The sequence below is a fragment of the Leiobunum rupestre genome, chromosome 9 (assembly GCF_980474605.1).
Source record: "Leiobunum rupestre chromosome 9, qqLeiRupe1.1.hap1, whole genome shotgun sequence".
In the NCBI taxonomy this organism is placed as follows: Eukaryota; Metazoa; Arthropoda; class Arachnida; order Opiliones; family Sclerosomatidae; genus Leiobunum; species Leiobunum rupestre.
Window position 1 is genome coordinate 43,918,210 of NC_143392.1, and position 20,347 is coordinate 43,938,556.

The 20,347-nt window shown below is 41.4% G+C and overlaps 2 protein-coding genes across 6 annotated transcripts in view; one reads left to right on the plus strand and one right to left on the minus strand.

Moving 5' to 3' along the window:
• The first annotated feature begins 265 nt into the window (after nt 1–265).
• LOC149928503 (uncharacterized) lies at nt 266–4,353 on the plus strand. Its single transcript, XM_090158381.1, has 2 exons — nt 266–930; nt 2,036–4,353. Exons 1-2 carry the CDS (start codon nt 549–551, stop codon nt 4,216–4,218), a joined length of 2,565 nt encoding a protein of 854 aa, XP_090014507.1. The 5' UTR covers nt 266–548; the 3' UTR covers nt 4,219–4,353.
• Nucleotides 4,354–5,390: 1,037 nt separating this feature from the next.
• Nucleotides 5,391–20,347, minus strand: part of LOC149928504 (calpain-11-like) — a 74,621-nt gene continuing 59,664 nt past the window's right edge. For 4 of the 5 annotated variants that reach the window (XM_090159594.1, XM_090159593.1, XM_090159592.1 and 1 more), the window contains 17 exons: nt 19,344–19,413; nt 19,024–19,276; nt 15,451–15,625; nt 14,306–14,380; nt 13,951–14,114; nt 13,531–13,703; nt 13,312–13,463; nt 13,031–13,236; nt 11,137–11,209; nt 10,495–10,530; nt 9,963–10,047; nt 9,823–9,887; nt 8,810–8,878; nt 8,670–8,748; nt 6,783–6,896; nt 6,649–6,704; nt 5,391–5,530 (listed from right to left, as the gene is read on the minus strand). In XM_090159594.1, the coding sequence (XP_090015720.1) occupies nt 5,504–5,530; nt 6,649–6,704; nt 6,783–6,896; nt 8,670–8,748; nt 8,810–8,878; nt 9,823–9,887; nt 9,963–10,047; nt 10,495–10,530; nt 11,137–11,209; nt 13,031–13,236; nt 13,312–13,463; nt 13,531–13,703; nt 13,951–14,114; nt 14,306–14,380; nt 15,451–15,625; nt 19,024–19,276; nt 19,344–19,413 (1,872 nt within the window). In that variant the 3' untranslated portion in view covers nt 5,391–5,503. The remainder of the gene's footprint in view (nt 5,531–6,648; nt 6,705–6,782; nt 6,897–8,669; nt 8,749–8,809; nt 8,879–9,822; nt 9,888–9,962; nt 10,048–10,494; nt 10,531–11,136; nt 11,210–13,030; nt 13,237–13,311; nt 13,464–13,530; nt 13,704–13,950; nt 14,115–14,305; nt 14,381–15,450; nt 15,626–19,023; nt 19,277–19,343; nt 19,414–20,347) is intronic. The other variant, XM_090159595.1, reaches the window with a different exon arrangement.

Below are 20,347 nucleotides of genomic sequence, written 5' to 3' on the forward strand. Positions count from 1 at the left end.
TGCCTTCGCCGCAGCCCGCAGTCGCGGATGATTAGCGAGAGCCTGTTTATAGGCGTCCGTAAAGGGGGCAAACGGGAGGGCGATGACTGTAGGTAGGGGTACGCGCTCGCTCTCTATCGGACCCGCGTATCTTTAAGCGTGGTGGGCCAAACCATTTCCCCACGGCAGCTCGCGGGTGGGCGAAGAGAGGGGGCCACGGAGGGGGCGGCCGTATCATTCTCAGCCCACCCGCGGATAGCGTACGCGTTATTATAGTACACTGGTATACTATTCACGTTTTTGGCGAAACGGGGAGTTACGTAGACGAGCGCATTTTTCCGTGGCAGGGGAGAGACGCGTAGTCGAGGGTAGGCCGACGCCCACTGAGTGAGGCGCACCAGAAACAGACTTCCTGCCGCCCAACAAAAACCACCTTCCCCACTGGCGGCGCGGACGGGACGCGAGGGTACCCAGCCGAAAAAGTTTACAATTCGGGCTGTAGATTGTAGAATGAAAACTACCCCGAAATTTCGCGTCTCAATACACGTTTTAGCGGTTATGTTCTAAAAATGGAAATCAATTTGAAACGGGCTCGTTCGTCGACGTCGTCCGGTGGTAAAGCCAAGAAAAGAAGCCATCACGGTTCGAAGCAGCAGCTACAACAACAGAGCGGGTACGTCGTTTTCGAAAACCAATACCTGACGATCACGAATCAAGCCGGTTCGTCCTCTGCGGAAGCGCTGGCTTTGGCTCGATTGGGAGCTAGGGCGGCCGCGAATAATAACGTTTGCGACGAACAGGCGACCGCGTGCTACGAAGTCTCCGCCGACACTGACGCGCCCGCTTCGACCAAGGAAGCCTGTCTCAAAGCGGAAGAGGGCGTAGAAGCCATATCCGTTCTGAGTCCCGAATTATACGACTACTACGCTAACAATAAAGAACCTCCACCAGGTAATTCCATCCTCGAACCGCGGATGGCTAAGAAAACACCTTTATTTCGTTTATCGTTTTGGCGCGGGGCTATAAACGATGCTACTTTCGTCCTACTTTCGCGTTTTGGACGAAAAACAAAATCTCCCCCGAGCGCTAAATAGTTCCTAGAGGGCGCTCGCTGTTCTATTCCCAGAGCGAGAGAGAGAGAGAGAGAAACGCGTTAATGATAAAAAAAATGTGACGGGAAACTAAGGAAAAGCGAGAAGATTTTATTATAGTTTCTTCCTAACAAGTTTCTTATATGTATAATAATAAATTAAGTAGATGGTTTATTTGTCTTCCTGCCATTATATAAGCTTGGATAATGAAGAACGACCTAAGCGCGAGATTTTGAAGGGGAAGTATAATAGCAGCGCGGTCTTTAGGCGGATTGCTTCTTCAAATTGTAATAACATTTGACTTTGAGCGATTTACATAAACAACGCGTGAGCTTCGCGACGATTTAACCGCGTATTTATATAGGAATTCTCCGTATACGAAGGGAGGCTATTGGATAAGTCAAAGCGACTATGTTTATTAGCAGGAATCCATAACGCTACTTGGAATGAATAACGGCTTCAATTCCCCGCCGTTGTGGCGGAACATAGTAGGCGGAGCTTATAAGCCTTTGTTTGTCACTGAATTTGACGTCATTTAAGGCAGTATAAGCGTTTTAGCCCCTCCCACAATGTTCCGCCACAAAATACCACAGGGGATATGGGGAGATACTCATTCCAAGTAGCGTTATGGATTCCTGTTATTAGATATTAAGCACCTCGAGCCTGAACGTGAACGTGTAGCATTCCATTCCCGTTGCAAATGCCACGTGCTTACGTACCAGTGGCGGGGTCAAGGGTGAGGTAATATTTCGGGGGGGGGGTGAAAATTTAATGCAGTCAAAGCAACGCCCAATTGGGGGGGGGGGGGAGAATTCGAGACGTAAACCCCCTTTAATACGGCACTGATACGTTCAGACGCGATGTGTTTAGCCTATTTACTCAACGATCGTAACATCAAAATAATAATTTAATATTAATGTAGAAGATACATTGAAACACGGTTCTGACTTCAACTTAATTTGCAGGTCCTCCGGATGTATCTCAAAGCGTGTACCACGGGCCTTGCCAACCCACGAATGTCGTATTTCCCTCGCGTTCGTTCGGAAAAGATTCTCGCGCCTTCAAGCAGGAATGGTACTTGCGCTACACCTGGCTGGAGTACAGTTTCGAAGTGGACGCTGCCTTCTGTTTCGCTTGTCGTTTCTTCGCCATGCCGGGACAGAACGCCAAGGGTTCCGCCTTCACGACGGTCGGGTTCCGGAACTGGAAACGGGCCATGGAAGGAAAGTCCGGTTTGCGACAACATGACCGCAGCGAATTCCACCAGCGGGCTTTCGAAAGGTGGATGGCCTTCAACCAGTATAATCCCCAACTACAAATGGTCATAGCGCAGTCTACGGCTCCACCCATTCCCAACACCGAAGTGTCGGTATGGAAGAGAGCGTCGGCCACCCCGATCATGTGGAACAAACAAACGGAACCCAAGAAGAGAGTGGAGGACAACTGTCGCTTCCTGAAGGCCATGGTGGAGGCCATTCGTTACGGCACCGCCACGGACAGAGTCTACGCCAACGACGACTTCTTCAACGACCAAATTAACTACTTCAAGGGACTGGTGTCCCTCATTGCTAAAGTGGACGAAACGGTCTACAAACTGCACAGAACCGGGGTCAACGAATCCGTCCTAATCGAACTGATCGACTGCATGACCACCGTAGTCAAATTAGACCTTTTCAGCAGTATTAAAGACAAAAAATTCGCCATCGTGTTCGTGGAATGCGAAGACCGAAACGACGTTCCCGTCCTGGCGTATGCCATCCGATTTTTCCAAGAAGATTCGGTCGCGGAATCCTTCCTCGGCTACCAATCGCGACAGTCCGCTCTCACGGAGGACGAAGTGATTCGGTATCTATCGGACGTCGTCGGCGAGGGCGGGTTGGAATTAGAAAACTGTATCGGTCAAACGTACGACCACGCGCCTTCCCTGACCAACTACCTCCCTCGACTGCCCGATATGATATCTCTGTTGGCGCCCCAAGCCTTAAACTACCATTCCGGTTACCGTAACATCGACGGTTTGCTAATAGAAGCCGCGCGAAAAGTACATTCCTTCAACTTCTGTCTGCCTCTTGTGAAAAAAATCGCGACATTCTTCGAGTCGTGTTCCTTAGCGAAGAACCTCTTGGAACAATACCAACTAAGTCACTATCCGGACGACGAGCCCAAATCGTTATCGCCGGAGCAACGGGACGCGGGGAACCAGAACCTCACCTACGCTTGCGTCTCGTTAAAGTCCCGTTACGGAGCCGTCGTCGAGGCCTTAACCGAAATCGCCAGAAACCCGTCCTTGGAGAACAGATGCGTAGAGGCGCGTTCAGCGCTAAGCCTTATGAATCTGGACTTTATATTCTGTCTGGTGCTAACTTGCAAAGTGTACGATCAAATCTTTTTCCTGTCCGATTACTTAGCGGACGAGGGTAAAGATTTGAGCAACGTATTCGAACTTTTAAACGCGGCCAATTCCACCTTAATCGGCCTCAAGACCGAAGACGCTTTCCAGAAACTAATGGAGGAGGCCGAGGAATTAGTCGCGATTAAAAACAAAGCCTTCGAAAAGGCGCGGTTAGAGGTCGCCAGCGTCGGCGAGCGCCAACCCAAAGAGAGCTCCGTCCGTAGTCGAGAAGCTATCTACAATATGTACATCGATTGCGTGCTGTCGGAGTTGAATCTGAAATACAACGAAGAGACGCGATCGTTAATCCACGCGGTGGACTCTTTTAATCCTCGAAGCGTGAATTTCCTGAACTACTCGATGATGGAGAGCGTGGCGGAGTGGTACAACGCTAATGAATCTGATTTGCAAAACGAACTCAAACAACTTCAAAGGTTTTTGGAGCGCCAGAAAGGGAAAGGCGAGAACCCGGGAGCGATCGAAGATATGGTCAAACACTTGGTCCCCTTTCGAGAGGCCTTCTACGAATCTTTCCAACTGCTCCGCACCGTCGTCACCCTTTCCCCCGAAACCAACCGCGCCGGACCTCTGGCCGCCAAGGTGAAAGATTTCTTCGAGAGAAACGCCCTCGAAGACGGAGCCACTAATTCGGCCTTCTTGGTCCTCGAGAACCAGCGCCTGCAAAATATTCGAGTGGAGAATCTTTTGAATCACTTCAAAGAGAAACACGCCAATCGTATTTACAAATTCTTATAAAAAGAAATCGGAGATACTTTCAATCTCCACTCTTCCGCCTTTTCTTCAAACCGCAGCCGCCCATATTTTTCACAAATAGAAGACATTTTTTTAAAAAGAATTCGCTACACTCGCGTATATTTTTTTATCAACAAAAAATGCCAAATAGTCTTGTAAGAGATATTAAAAGAAACGCAAATATTCTAATTATTTTTCACGATTTTTTTAACTCTAAGATATTGTAGAATTTTTGATCCATCTAAAAAAAATTCTCATTCGACGCCACCAAAATGTAACTTATAACAGAGTACTTAAGTTACTGATATAAACCCTTAACGTTTTATATTTTCTAGTTTTATTAAAGGGAATATAATCACCGGTATTTAGTGTGGAACACCAACGTTTGCAGCTCTGACCGCTCTTGCATTTGGCTTTAGAAATGTTTGGCGCCACTGTAAAGGGTAATTGGAAAAATTGAAGGGGTCTTCCATGAAGATTGCTTTGCAGGTTATATTCAATTTAAAGGTAGTATATTCTAAATAGAAAAGTCGTCTGTTAGCACTCGCAGCAACTTGTTTTTTAACGTAACTAGCGCCAGCTACCCCACGCTTCTGTTTACCTGAAATTCCTCTATCTACCATAAATATGAACAGTGGCGTAGCTGAGAACTCAGAGGCCCCCCCGCAAAAATCTCTATGAGGCCCCCTTTTTAATTTTTTTATGGTTAGCGCCCCCCCCCCTCCCCGAAGCTCGAGGCCCCCCCTGAAGCTAGAGGCCCCCCCGCACCGCGGGCCCTGCGGACCATCAGCTACGCCACTGAATATGAAACTAAATTATATTTTAAATGATAAATAGTATGCTAAACACTGGCTGTCGATTGTTTTAACATAACTAGCCTCAGTTATATAAATTCGTTTATCCACCATAAATATGGAACCTAATTATATTCATAATGAAAGAGTTGTCTCCTAATTCCCGCCGCAACTTTTTTTAAACGTAACTAGCTCCAGCTACCCCACTCATCTGTTAAACCTGGTCGCAGAAATGTGAAATTTTATACTACCATTAACACTATTATTAATCCAAGCTTTAACCTACTGTTCCTAAATGTGAAAACCACTTAAAAATTAGAAATCAGACCACATGGTAAAATTTAAAACCTTAATATTAGTTTATATTTTTAGCTATTTTACGGGGATACATATTTACAACAAAAACACTAATAACTTAAAAAAAGGGAAAATGATTTTGAAAAAAATGATGGTTGAATTTTATAAATCAACGTGAAGATAATTCATTAATTTTGCTAAGAATATATCGTCATTAATATAATCTGAAAATAAATAAAAAATTAAATTAATATTTTAACGCGCATCTTATTTACTCATAAGCATAACATGACCATAGAAATTCATTGTTTTCTACGGAACATACAATAGGTGTTTTTATAAAATACGGGAGGTCACGTGTAAATGTTTTCCCACGTCTGACACGTCACTAGCACGCGCTGGAGTCGATAAAGATTTTGAAATTTGAAATCCACGTGCGAAACGCGCGTGCCAATAAAGTACTAAAAAGCTTAAGCAGATAAAAACCTTTTACACTTTTTATATTTTAATTGTTTTTATGGAAAAAGGTTACCATGGAAACAAAATCTCGTGATCGCCAGGCACGAGCTAAACTACGTATCAAAGAGAGAAACGTGTTATCAAAGTCGTCGCCTGAAAGCCAAAACCACATATATTTTTAAGACTCGCGTATAAAGTTACGTGGATTTTGCTTCCAGGCGACGAAATCCACTTCATTAACTTCCCATAAATAAAGTCGATGACGCGTTTCTCGTCTCGGAGTTGGAAGTAACTTAATTTACGTCATATCATAAGTAACATAATAACGATAAGTACAATTAACGAGATTTACAACCAAACTGATTTTCATAATTATTGCGTAATCAAGATGTTTTCTCAGCACGTGTCTAAAATATGCGAGACTTCCGCTAAGCCGAAATATCTGGTTTCCGATAGATAGGCGGAATATTAGGCTAAAATGATAAAAATTAAAAAAGTTTTTCTCGGCGCCACGAGCTCATGTTTTTTATCGCGCATGATTCGCACGCGGGCTTCGAAACAGAGCCAAAACCCCTCGCGACTCCAGAACGTGCTCTCCGATGTTTATCAAAAAGTAGTCATCCAAAACGGTAAGTCGCGAGTCCAAGTCACAGCGTGAAGAGAGTATCAGTGCCGAAAAAAGGTTCGGTTAGAAAATTAGTATTAAAGCGAAAGGAAGTGTCATACTTAATGTTATTACGTTACTTATGGTCATATATTACAAGGTTTCATTTAGGAAAATGAGTGTATCGCATCCTAACGATACGTATGCTACGAATGTGCCTAAATTGAGCCTTATTATAATTCAGTCTAGCCTGAGCGGAGGGGGGTCAGGGAATCCTACCTCTTCTAGGGATAATCTATTTTCTTTCATCTTTTTTTCGGCGGCTCTGTACCGCTCTGAAAGAAAAGAAAGTTGTCAGTAAATGATTCTCGCATCAGCTTCCTTCCGGAGCATCTGCCGGGGTTCTCACGCACCGTGCGCTAAGTTGAGTTTAACAAGGGCCAGGAAGAAATCCTCCATTTTAATACTGCTGATCTTCACGTAACGAATGACGAGACATTCCAACACTTTGTTACTCGTACTAATGCCTGCGCGGGAAAATAAAAATTTAGAAATCTGATATGACAAGAATTTAAATACACCACTTTGATATTACCGGGAAATTATACTCGTATACACTCTAAATGTCTAAGGCTCTTGGAGTTCTTGGATAATTTACTTATACCATAAGCCTATCACCCAGTGGCGTAGCTGATGGTCCGCAGGGCCGGCGTTGCGGGGGGGGGGGCCTCGAGCTTCAACGAGGGCCTCGAGCTTCGGGGGGCCCTCGCTAACCATAAAAAAATTAAAAAGGGGGGCCTCATAGAGATTTTTGCGGGGGGGCCTCTGAGTTCTCAGCTACGCCACTGCTATCACCCCTAAGTTTGAAACGCGCATAGCGCCCTTTGTACCACCACTGGACGGGCGAAAAAGAAAAAATCAGGCGATAGTATCGGCACCTGGTAGAGATAAATTGAAGCTTCTTCCTTCCCCCTGTCTCTCTCTACGCACCTCTCTCTTACCAAAGCAGCTGGCATCATGCATTGCGGGACGCGTTACGTTTCTCTTTTCCGCCACCTTGTGTATTTAGCGCTGTACTTTCGCCAGTCGTTAGCTTGAACCAACACTGCCTTTCGATTCAAACTTATGGGTGGTAGGCTTATGCTTATACATTTACGTATTTACAAATAAGGTTAAGTGAACTTTTTCTATTCTAGCCAAGCCTTAATGTCGAGTTGGCGCTGATGTTATCGTAGCATGGCTTGGCCGAAAATCTCGGCTCTAGAACACGCCCCTTTCTATCGTCAGGCATTCCAAGTGTAAAAACATATAATTTCTTAGTAGTGACTCACGTGCCATCTACTGTTAGAAAAGGGTTCAAACGATTAATATGAAATTTCCTTTTTTTCCCAGTTTCTACAAAACTGAAAAACTAACGTAGATGTCGTCCGGTAGATAGTGCCAGCTAGGAGCAAAAAAACACAGCACCCCACACAAGGAGAACGCAACCCGTCCAAAGTCGTGTATTTTCTTGCGTACCATTTTGTATTGGTTAGACGCTTTAGCGCCTGCTGCCGTCGGAAGGTGAAATTCCGAAAATTGTCTTCCCCCTTTCCGTAAACCATGGTAAAACGTTCAGCGTAAAAGCTCGTCCAATGAAAATTGTACACAACACTGCGTTAGCGTGTTTAAACGCTAGCTGCGTTCTCCTTGTGTTTGTGGCTCCTAAGTGGCACATTATCATAAGTTAATGATACCTCTAAGTAGACAAATAAGCCCTTTCAAGGAGGAATCTTTGTCCAGAAAATGTGATGTCAAATCTTGTCCCTCCGATTCCCGCGAAAATGAAAGATTTGAAAAATATCTCTGACCCAGCGCCGCTGTGCGGTCGAGAATGAAACTATATTGGGGGGGGGCTACTTTTACTAGCCGTACCTTAGTGGGGGTGCCTAAGCGGGATGGAGGGGGAGAGGGAGAGGGAGAGAGTTCATTCGTTATAATTTCAGTCACATGAGAGAAATAAACCAATAGCAAAAAAAACGTTTTTCTGCCTCTGCGGGGGGAACGAATTTTCTAAGGGAATATCGAAATTTACCTCTTTTGGGGAAGTTCAAGCTAGCCTTGCACCAAACAGGATTAAAGAAACGTAAGCTTCGGCAGTTCCAAGTGTATGTTGAGGCTACTTTGATACGCAGTACGGAGAGACATAGGTCGATTTGGACAAGCATTTCCGCCATAGGCAGCATAGCCATTTGTGTACTTAGAGGTATCATTAACTTATGACATTATATATCGAAGTGGCTTATTGCGAAGAAGCATACCTGCGTCCCAAAACAGAGATCGAAGGTGGTAGCTACTGGTTTTCCCGCTATGACTCTGGTCGTATTTCATAAATATCGTCTGCAAGAAGGGTTTCATTTAATTTGTGAATAATTAATTGCGGGGCATGGCTTGTTTTTACCTTCCACCTTTGAAGTACCGTCATGAGTGCTTGAAGGTCGTGAGCAGATATTCTACCCGCTATACTGGGCTATATTTTTATTTCGAGTTAAGTTCAAATGTCATATTATGAATACGCTAAATTCATCGGTTCATATAAGGGTTTAATATCGGTAAGTATCGTTATAGCGTTTTTGGTAATTATCGGTATTTATTGATAACTATCTTTAAAACGTTTTCGGTTTATATCGGTACAACCGGTAGAAAATTATCTGTTTTTATCGGTAACTATTTAGAATGTTATCAATATTTATTGGTAAATATCTTTACCGGTAAAAATTATCGATATTTATTGGAAACTATCGATAGAAAATTATCTGTTTTTATCGGTAACTATTTAGAATGTTATCAATATTTATTGGTAAATATCTTTACCGGTAAAAATTATCGATATTTATTGGAAACTATCGATAGAAAATTATCTGTTTTTATCGGTAACTATTTAGAATGTTATCAATATTTATTGGTAAATATCTTTACCGGTAAAAATTATCGATATTTATTGGAAACTATCGATAGAAAATTATCTGTTTTTATCGGTAACTATTTAGAATGTTATCAATATTTATTGGTAAATATCTTTACCGGTAAAAATTATCGATATTTATTGGAAACTATCGATAGAAAATTATCTGTTTTTATCGGTAACTATTTAGAATGTTATCAATATTTATTGGTAAATATCTTTACCGGTAAAAAATTATCGATATTTATTGGAAACTATCGATAGAAAATTATCGGTATTTATCGGTAACTATCGGTAAAGAGTTATCGATATTTATCGGAAACTATCGATAGAAAACTATCGGTATTTATCAGTAACTATCGGTATTTATCAGTAACTATCGGTAGAAAGTTATCGGTAATTATCGGTAAGTTTCGGTAAGCCGTTGATAAATATCGAGAAACCAGTTACCGGAATAACCAGCTTAACCAAAATATCGCCTAAGCTCGAATTTTCCCATGAAAGGATACGTCTTTCAACATTAGTAAACACCTCGAAAGCTCGAAAGTCGGTTTTTCGGATAAAATTTTCAGTTCTGCAAAATATTTGAAAGATAAAATGAAGTGAAATGAAACGATATTGGGACGATCAAGATGTAGAAACCACTAACGTCGCCAGCATAACTTCAAAACCTTCAGCAACAGTCGAGCGTCTAGTTCCGTCGGAATTTGGAAGGGATCCGGCGACGAGCAGACCTACGATGGAACAATGGCCGTCAATTTAGGAAAAACGGAATTTAATTTAAAGAAAAGAGGAGGAATTATTCCGGAAAAGTGCTTCGTCGAATCTAGTAGAGGAACAAGATTAAGAAGGGAATAGGGAAGCCTTTGTCGCCTCGAGAGATAGAGGGCGCGGATAAGTTGAAGGGAAAAGAACTAGTAAGTTAAGAGTTTCCGAGATGGTTGCCTAGATGGCGCCAAAGTCGGGTTTACCACCGAAACCACCCCCGACATCCCGAAGACTCCTTTCCTTCCTTTGGTAAAACCACTTTTCTCATTTGAAACAATAGAGAGGTTAAGCATCCGACGTTTCTAAGTTCCGCCGTCGCTTTGGTTAACCTCTCAAATACCACCACCGAAATGAACTAATTAAAAATGGGGGATTAAGATGGCGGCGGATGAAAGGAAACCTAGCTTAATTACCTTTTGTAGAATTTTAGATAGAACGAAACGGGTATTCTGCAAAACGGAAAGGTTTCCATGTTTTGGAATTAATTAAACGAAAACCCTTATAAGGCAAGTTCCCACTTGGCGAATTTTCGAGACGAATAAAATTTTCGCGCAATAAAAAAAGACGCGTTTTTTCGGTCGCTGGAGAAGTGGTTCTCACTTTAGCGCGAAAATTTAAAAACGCTGAAAACAACTCGTGCGGGTTTTTAGTTATGTTTTAGGCCTAACATCAAATATCAGCTCAAAATGAACCAAATGGATGTTCCCTGTTGATAATTTAAATAAATCAACGATTCTATTCGTGAGATAATTATCTTTACTTCAGTATCTTGGTCAAGTTGGCTGAGCCGCTTTTCTAAAGACCTAGGCTTAATAAGTGACGGACGGGAGCGGAAGAGATCGAGGGAACGCGTTTTCTGATTGGCTGAAGTTTTTATCGCCAAGGTGTGGACGGCAAAAAATAGAACATTCGCTAGATACCGCGGAGACGAGACTTTATCGGCGAATTTGAAAAAAATTGCAAATTTTATTCGCGAGCGTCAATTTTCAGCGCGAAAATTGTTTTTTTCGCTAAGTGGGAACTAGGCTTAATTGGACCACTTTATATCTACGCACGTTCAGGTTTCCAACGTCTCCGTTTCCGACGTAAACCGCATCCTCGAAGAGAGTATTTTCCTCGTTGACTTCCCTGTGGACCATTTTCAATTATTACATTTCAATTTATAATTCACTTTCAATCCCTCGACCGATTCTCTAATTGTGTACGGGGAAACCAACGTTTACAAAGAAGCCCTTAGAGGTTCGATTTCTACGCTTTAATTGAAACTAGATGGCGTCTATTTAAACTAGATTTATTAATTTATTAAATAAAACCACTTCTAATAAGTTGATCTTAAGATTTCTAAAATAATTTTTCTCTAGGGTGTACGTAAGTCGGACCCCTCGCTTCTAACAACATTTTAAGATATGTTTTACGTGAAAATTATAATCAAGTAATAAACGCAGCGCCATCTATCGGCTTTAAAATACCTATTGGTTTGGTTCTTTTAGCAACAAAGCCTAAACTGACGTTATTGTTTACAGAGGTCACGCTTAGGTATGACGTCAAAGTACCGTCCGTGCCTGCCAAACTGCGCATGCGTCGGATATTATTGAAACATGGCAAAAAGATAAACTTGAAAAAATTACTTATTATTCCTGGTTTTTAAATATACTAAAGCTTCCTCGTTTAAGCTACGAGAAACAAACACAAACACAACGCAGCTAGCCTTTAAACACGCTAACGCAGTGTTGTGTACAAATTTCATTGGACGAGCCTTTACACTGAAAGTTTTACGGAAAGGGTTAAGACAATTTCCGAACTTTCCTCTTCCGACGGCAGCAGGCGCTAAAGCGTCTAACCAATGAAAAATGTACGCAAGAAAATCCACGACTTTTGACGGGTTGCGTTCTCCTTGTGTGGGGTGCAGTGTTTGTCGCTCCTACGTTTAAGACTGTTTGCGGCGTCTGGTAAATTTTCGTATATTTAAAGGAGAACGGTCAAGCTTTAACCAGTTAAATAGCCCTATAGCCCATTAAAAACTAAAATTTATGGCGAAAACCGCATAAAAAAATATTGAGTGGTTCATTTTTAATAAAATAAAGAAATTTCGGGAAATCGAAAAGCGCGCGTCCACCGCGACACCTGGTGAGAAGTCGGTGAGACAGAAAAACAACGTAAAAGCGCGCGCTGCTGAAGACGCAAAAAAATTGTTTCGCACGCGCGGCGCGTTCCAGTTATGAGAGACTAAAGGCGGATGCACACATAGCCTTCGCGCGCGAAATTTCGCTAGCAAATCGCGTCGCGTCGCGTGACTTAAATAGAATGGAAGTCATGGCGCATGGGCGCGTGCGCGAAAATTCGCAGGCGAAATCGCTTGCGAACCGTATGTGTGTTTGGGCCTTTAAGCTTAATCGCGCGACTTTAAAAGTTAAGGTGGATGCACACATAGCCATCGCGCGAACCGTATGTGTGTTTGGACCTTAAGGATAGTTCGCAAATCGCTCATACGAGGTTAGGGGCGCTGGCGGCAGCCCCTAAGATGGCGGCGAAAATTCAAACCCAAACACCTGGCGTTATTTTTCGTTTCAACTTTTTGGGCCAAAAGCTATTTTTTCAAGACAAAAAAAGGTACGTGTTATAGTATATTGAACGTCTTGTTAATCTTTTGATACGGAAATAAGGCCATATTTGGAAAAGCTTGGCCGTTCCCCTTTAATCATGGGGCTCTAATGCCGTTGTGAAAGAATCGGTCAATAATGGGCGGAATAGTTCTTTTTATAAAATAACCTTGGCCATCTTGTTGAAATGTTGCCTCCCCGCTTCAGCTGTGGATCCGTTTTCTCTCCCACTAAAGAGTTTATGAACTCATTCTTAGGCATTGGCTGAACTATTCCAGGGCAACATTTCAACAAGTTGGGCAAGCGTAAAGACATTTTATAAAATCAACTATTTCGCTTAAATGCGTACCATATTTTACACTGTTCGTCTATGAGTATCCGTAAGAGAAAGACGGTCTCGCAATTGGCTTCCTTGGTACACGGAAGAACAACGTAGTCCCCCGGAGGAAGGGTGAAGAATGTAACTGTCTCCCTGGACGGCGTGAAGACGGTAAGGTCTAATGGTTGGTTGGAGGTAATGAATTCCAAACTAAGTCGAGAAACGTTCGCGGGAACCTAAGTCAAATAGTAATTGGTAACTTCAGTAAGGTACTCGCGATTCTGGTACGCGGTAATGAGAACGATACCAACTTCGTAAATGATAAAACCAATGGGAAAGAGTTGCGGTTTCTTATTGTTGGGCTGATTGGTGTACTGCTGCGTGACGGCGATTACCATGTGGCATTTCTTGGCACTGCTCTTTGGTATGTGAATATGGAATTGAGGATTGGACGGCACCGAATCTGAAGACCACGAATACCGTTCTTATTAGTACGGTTATTAGTGCGAACGAATTTAATCCGTTGTTACCGGGATTCTTCGGTCCACCACCGGCGTTGTAACCCCTTCGAAATCTCCGTTTGGCCAGAACCGCCCTCCAAGGTCGTTTATTGTGCAAAGCGGGCTCTCTGGTCCAGTCGTCGGGTCCGATATGAAGGAGGTCCAAATGGGTGAAGCTCTTCATGAAGTCGTCGAAGGACATCCTAAACGGGAAACGTCATTTCCATAAGGCCTCTTTCAAAAGCCAGTCAAAATAAAAGCGAGTCTAAAGGAACTTGGAAGTAAGGAAATCCCCAAGGTCAATAACATCCGCGGTAAGCTCCATTTTCATAATAAAACCATTACGGTATGCTAATGTTTTAATTTCGGTGGGAGGGCCCGCGCCAGGAAGAGAAAGCTTCGACGCAAAATATAAATAGAGAAACAATTTCGAATGTATGTCGTCATTACCAGAACTCTCCTTCGTTGCGGACTCTCAAATTAAGCAAGTCTTTGTCCCTCCTCGGAAGGGAGTCCCACTCCCAGGACCTCTCGCTCCACGCGCCGTTCCATTCTCCTTTTCCCGCCGGATTCCTCAGTCGGATCAAGGGGATTTCACCGAACCGGTTCCGGACCTTTTATTCGTATAAAAATATGTTATTTAAGTAATGCGGATGAAATAGGAAAATATAGAAGACGAAGTAGCCGCGAAACCGAAAGGGGTCAGTCCCTGAGAATAGCGACCGACGGCCCATGAAGATGGAAGAATGAAAGAAAAGGTTTCCGTCCAAACCAAAGACTGGTTTGTGGAAATAGGACGGCTTACCCACGCTAATCCGGTAATGCTGTAAGCGTGCCTCGTCAACAGTCCGTTGGGCAGACGGCTCATTTTCTTATTCTCCTAAGGACGTAAACACAGCGGTCAAACGGATACTACTGAGGGATTTCATTAGCCTGGTTCACACGGGCACGCGTCTACCCCGTTTTGCGAGGGGGTAGCCATTCGGAAATATTTTTACACCTTTTTACTGATTTTCGAAAAAGGTTCTGTGATTACCATTGATTTCTCAGTTTTTATGTGAATTTCACTGAATAGTTGATTTTATATTAAAATAAAAAGTGGTCTAGCCCAACTTGTTAAAATGATGCTCTTACGTCACAAGACACCGCTTTATTAGTATATTCATCGCACGAGCGATTTGCACGCGCGCTAGAAAAACCTATATTCCTCGCGACTGTAGCGCGCGCTCGTAGGCTTGTGAAAGTAAAAGACTGTGACGTAAGAGCAACATTTCAACAAGACGGCCACGTTAGTTTATAAAAAGGACTATTATCACAGTTTTCTTTAATTTTAACTGGTTTTTCACAGTTTTTCCGTGATTTTCACTAATTTATCAATTTCTCTGTATTTTCCACAGATTTGACATAATTTTCTGTTATTTCTACAGATTTCTTAAAGGGAGTATATTCTAAAAACGAAATGTCAATTTCTGAAACGCGCTACGACCATTTTTTTAAGGGAATATAACCTACAAAATTTTGGAAAACACCAAACCACTAATCAGCGCCGAAAAAGTCAATGTGGCCAATATTGGAACTCATTGAGCTGCGACACGAATACAAGAAGTTATTTTCCCACTAAATTAAGCACATTCTAAATAGAAATATCGTCTGCTAGCACGCGTTACGAAATGTTTTAACGTAAATCGAGCCAGTTAGCCCAAGATTATGTTTAACATGGTAGCAGAAACGCGAAATTTGGCGAACCACCGTAAATAGGGGACATTACACTCCCTTTAAGTAAATTGCCGTGATGGCATACGATTTGTATACTAGAATGACTACTGCGTTTTCCTCTGACTGAGTGGGAACTGGAGAAAAGCGCAAAATTGACGCCCGTGTGAACCAGGTTTCAAACCACAAATCAGAAGTCTGTTTCGTGGACATTGAGATCATTGAAATAAATCGTACCAGGACAATTCCAGCAGCCAGAAGAGTGGAGCTAGGAACGGCGCTGTTTATCATTTGAAACAAAACGTGATGGTCGTGTTTGGGGAGATGAAAACTTTGAGCAATTCCCCCGGTCAAGTCCTGCAGCGCCCGAGCCACGCTACCTCGTTCCAGCATGTGGTACCCTCCGTACAACCTATTTATAAGACGTAAAAATAGCTTTTTATTATTGTTTATCAGATAATAACGGATAAGAATCAACGGTAACACCGTCATCGACAAAAGAACGCTCGCCATTGAATAGAATCTAGGTCCCTGTAGTAGTCAGAGTAACAAATTAAATCTTTACAACAAGTTTTTCTCGGACGACTAACTTTCCAATTGAATTGACCCGTCGAAGTGGTTGAAAAGTAAAAGCCCGCGGCTCTTTACTCGTCTTCCTGTTTCTCTGAGGATTCAATTTTCTAGGATAAAATCCCTTCACGAAAACATTTCCCCTCCAGACTGCGGCCAAGTATAGATCAGTTACCCGAAGGGCTGATTCTACCAACGAGTTACGGCCAATTTCGTCTAGAGAGACGCTTATTGTATCAACTTAGCCGTAGTTGGTAGTATCTCTTTTCAGGTAACGGATTTCTTAAAGAAAACCCGACACGGATGGTAACTCCGCGTAGAAGCGGCCCTACGGCCTCGCCTGTTTTTTGCGTATTTGGACGCAAAATCTTTGAGTGAAAGGATCCGGAGTTAATGAAACGCGTCCTAGCCTCATATCAGAATTAGATGATGCATATTCTTTTTTTTCTCTTCCTACATACGCTATCTGGGGAGGGGGGTACGAAAGACCTTGTACCCGAAAATTAATTGCAATTTCGCGTTTCTTGTTTTCTTTACAATCTATTATTCTGAACATTTTTATTAACAAAAAAACTATCTTTTACTTCGTAAACAAAATTTGGTTTTCGAACGTTATAGACTGATAGTGATTGGCAAGTCGGGTGGCTGGTTTTCTATTTAAATATCTTGTTATTACTTTAGTTGGCGTTAGAGCGGAAGTAATATTAGATTTAATCTTCCGTCACCTCTCTAGGCTTTTACTAATAGAACTAATCACAAATGAAACTACGAATTCCAATTTTCATTGGTTGAAAATCTTCTCAAGCAAAGACAAACGATATGACTTTAGTAATATAATAATCTAAACTCCCCTAACCTATCCTTAAAATAATGTTTCAGAGACCCCGGAAATGAATGATGTAACCGTTGCTAGGTTTTGTCACTTAGGACCAAGTGTTAACAGTTGGAATGTCTACGCCCTGGTGATTCTCATTTAAACGAGCATGGTTTACAACGGAGATTTTCACTAAGCTAGACTCGGCTCGAAATCGTCACTAAGCCTTGTCTCGAATCGAAGTTCACTTAGCTTCTTTGCCATCTTTTAACCTTCTAAATACGATATTTTGCCAATTTAACTAATCTGGATTTCCTAAATTAATTTTTAATAATAAATTAAATAAGGATTTTAGGTTGAATTTAGAATACTCTAGTATCTATTCTTAGTATTGTAATAGAATGGAATGATTTAAAATTTGTATTTCAAAGTATACTGTGGCTTGACCACCTTGTTTATTGTAACTTCTTCGAACCAAATTCTTTGTTGGGCATAAAATTCGCGGATTCTTCGTTTGAGCCGGCGAACCGAAACTTCGCATTTAACCTCAAACTAAAAAGAGGGTTTTGTTAACATACCGGGTCGCGTATTTGTTGTTAATTAAAAGAGGTTACCATCCGTATTTCTATTTTTCTTTTATAAGTTATTAAAATTTAGCCTATGGCGTAACCCCGTAGTCAAGTCAAGCGTTTGTAGGTTCAGAATTATTTGCTTGACGTAAATAATTTATTCCCACAGAGCCGAAAGAAAATTAAATACACGTGGATCCATTTGAAAATATGAAAGAGTTTTATATTGTCGAGTTTAATTTACTTTATTTTATATTGTGCATTCAAGAAATTTTTTAAATATATGAATAGCATATGATGTTGGGAAAGTGCACATAAATATCGAAATTCGCTTACTTGGTTCATTAATTGCAATTGTGCAGAGTTTTGGAGCTCTAAGACAAAAGGTGTTAACGCTTATAGCTAGACAGACAGACAGACAAACAGACAGACAAGCAAATAACTTTCGGAAATAAGGGTCTTTTACGACACAAATGTTACGTCATGGTTTAATATCAGAACAATATAGTAAAACGGTTAATTAATATTAACTAAATTATTTGGGTTACTTTATAAAATAACGGAAATTATTGTGCAAAATATTTAAAAACTATTAAAAAATAGTTTTAACAAATATAACAACTGTAGTAATTATTATTTTTTAAATATTGGGCAAAATAAATACAGTTGTTTTTATTTTCATAAATTAATAGATTTGGTTTTATAAGAAATGTATAAAGAAATAACAGAATTCATGGGGTCGAGTATTTGTGACGTAATTCAGGGGGTTCTGTATTTGTGACGTAATTTAGGGGGTTCTGTATTTGGGACGTAATTTAGGTGGTTCTGTATTTGTGACGTAATTTAGGGGTTCTGTATTTGGGGCGTAATCTAGGTGGTTGAGTATTTGTAACGTAATGTAGGTGGTTGAGTATTTGTGACGTAATTTAGGTGGTTCTGTATTTGGGACGTAATTTATGTGGTTCTGTATTTGTGACGTAATCTAGGTGGTTCTGTATTTGTGACGAATTTAGGGGGTTCTGTATTTGGGACGTAATTTATGTGGTTCTGTATTTGTGACGTAATTTAGGGGTTCTGTATTTGGGACGTAATTTAGGGGATCTGTATGTGGGACATAATTTAGGGGGTTCTGTATTTTTGACGTAATTTAAGTGGTTCTGTATTTGTGACGTAATTTCGGGGGATCTGTATTTGTGACGTAATTTAGGTGGTTCTGTATTTGGGACGTAATTTAGGGGGTTCTATATTTGTGTCGTAATTTAGGGGGTTCTGTAATTGGGACGTAATTTATGTGGTTCTGTATTTGTGACGTAATTTAGGGGTTCTGTATTTGCGACGTAATTTAGGGGATCTGTATGTGGGACATAATTTAGGGGGTTCTGTATTTGTGACGTAATTTAGGGGGTTCTGTATTTGTGACGTAATTTAGGTGGTTCTGTATTTGTGACGTAATTTAAGTGGTTCTGTATTTGTGACGTAATTTATGTGGGTCTGTATTTGTGACGTAATTTAGGTGGTTCTGTATTTGTGACGTAATTTAGGGGGTTATGTATTTGTGACGTAGTTTAAGTTGTTCTGTATTTGTGACGTAATTTAGGTGGTTCTGTATTTGTAACGTAATCTAGGTGGTTCTATATTTGTGACGTAATTTAGGTGGTTCGATATTTGTGACGTAATTTAGGTGGTTCTGTATTTGTGACGTAATCTAGGTGGTTCTATATCTGTGACGTAATTTAGGTGGTTGGGTATTTACCGTATTTGTGACGTGATTTAGGTGGTTACGTAATTTGTGAACTGCCGCGTATATATCAGATTAGTCTAGTCAAGTCAAGCGTTCGTTTGTCAGGAATAGTTTACTTGGCATATGCCTTTTCCAGCAAAGCCGACCAAAACTCGTTGGGGTCGGAAGAATGCAAACACAGCAGGCGACCCTTGAAGGCGGGCAAACGGTCGTCGATGACCACTTCCGTCCATTCGCCGAACGTCCAGAAACGGAAACGGAAAATTCCGCAGTAATCTGCGCTGAAGTTTTGATCAGGAGGGACGACACGGTCCAGGAACTTTGGAGTGAGAGTTAAGCAAGATATGGCAGCTAGTAGGTAATGATCCCCTGCAAATGGACCCGCAATTTCTTTACTCTCGGCAACAGTAGGAACTTTAACCTAATGCCAACGTACCATGACCACCCTGTTCGACGTCGAACTTCGTCGTATCGGTTGAAATGAACTTTGGACGACTGCTTAATTCCTGAAAATCGATTAAACCGGAAGTTTATAATATGTTGTCACGAAAGAGGTATCACTATGGTAAATTGTAATGAAACACGCATTTTCGCAGGCATCAGTCGTTTTCAATAGGCTTCAAATTGAGAAATCAAGAGCCGCGTAGAAACGGTTTCTTACCATTTACCTCGGTAACCGTGGGAATACCGCGGGAATGGGTGGGAAATAAGAAGACTGATATCTCATTTTGGGTTAGGGAATGGATGGAAAAGGTAATTTTGAGTTCGGAAATGATCGGGAATGGATTTTCAATGGGTGGTATTGATAAAACCATAAGTAACATAATGACAATAAGTATGACACTTCCTATTGCTTTAAAGCTAATTTTCTAACCGACCTTTTTTCGGCACTGATACTCTCTTCAAGCTGTGACTTGGACTCGCAACTTACCGTTTTGGATGACTACTTTTTGATAAAAATTTAAGCCTAATATCGGAGAGTACGTTCTGGAGTGGAGTCGCGAGGGGGTTTGGCTCTGTTTCGAAGCCCGCGTGCGAATCACGCGTGATAAAAAAACCAGAGCTCGTGGCGTCGAGAAAAACATTTTTAATTTTTATAATTTTAGTCTAATATTCCACCTATCTATTTCGGCTTAGCGGAAGTCCCGCGTATTTTAGACACTAGAGGGCTCTGTGCAGAGAAAACAACTTGATTACGCAATAACTATGAAAATCAGTTTGATTGTAAATCTCATTAATTGTCATACTTATTGTTATTATGCTACTTATGATAAAACTATATAAAATTGAATGGGAATGCAAATTTTTCAACGGGAATTGACTCTGAAATTCTTGGAACACGTTTAAAGCGAATAATATTATCAGTATAAGTAGATTGATTATTCTCTCGTAAGAAATGTCTTATAGACTTCTGGTTATACTTGTCAAATGACGTGAGAA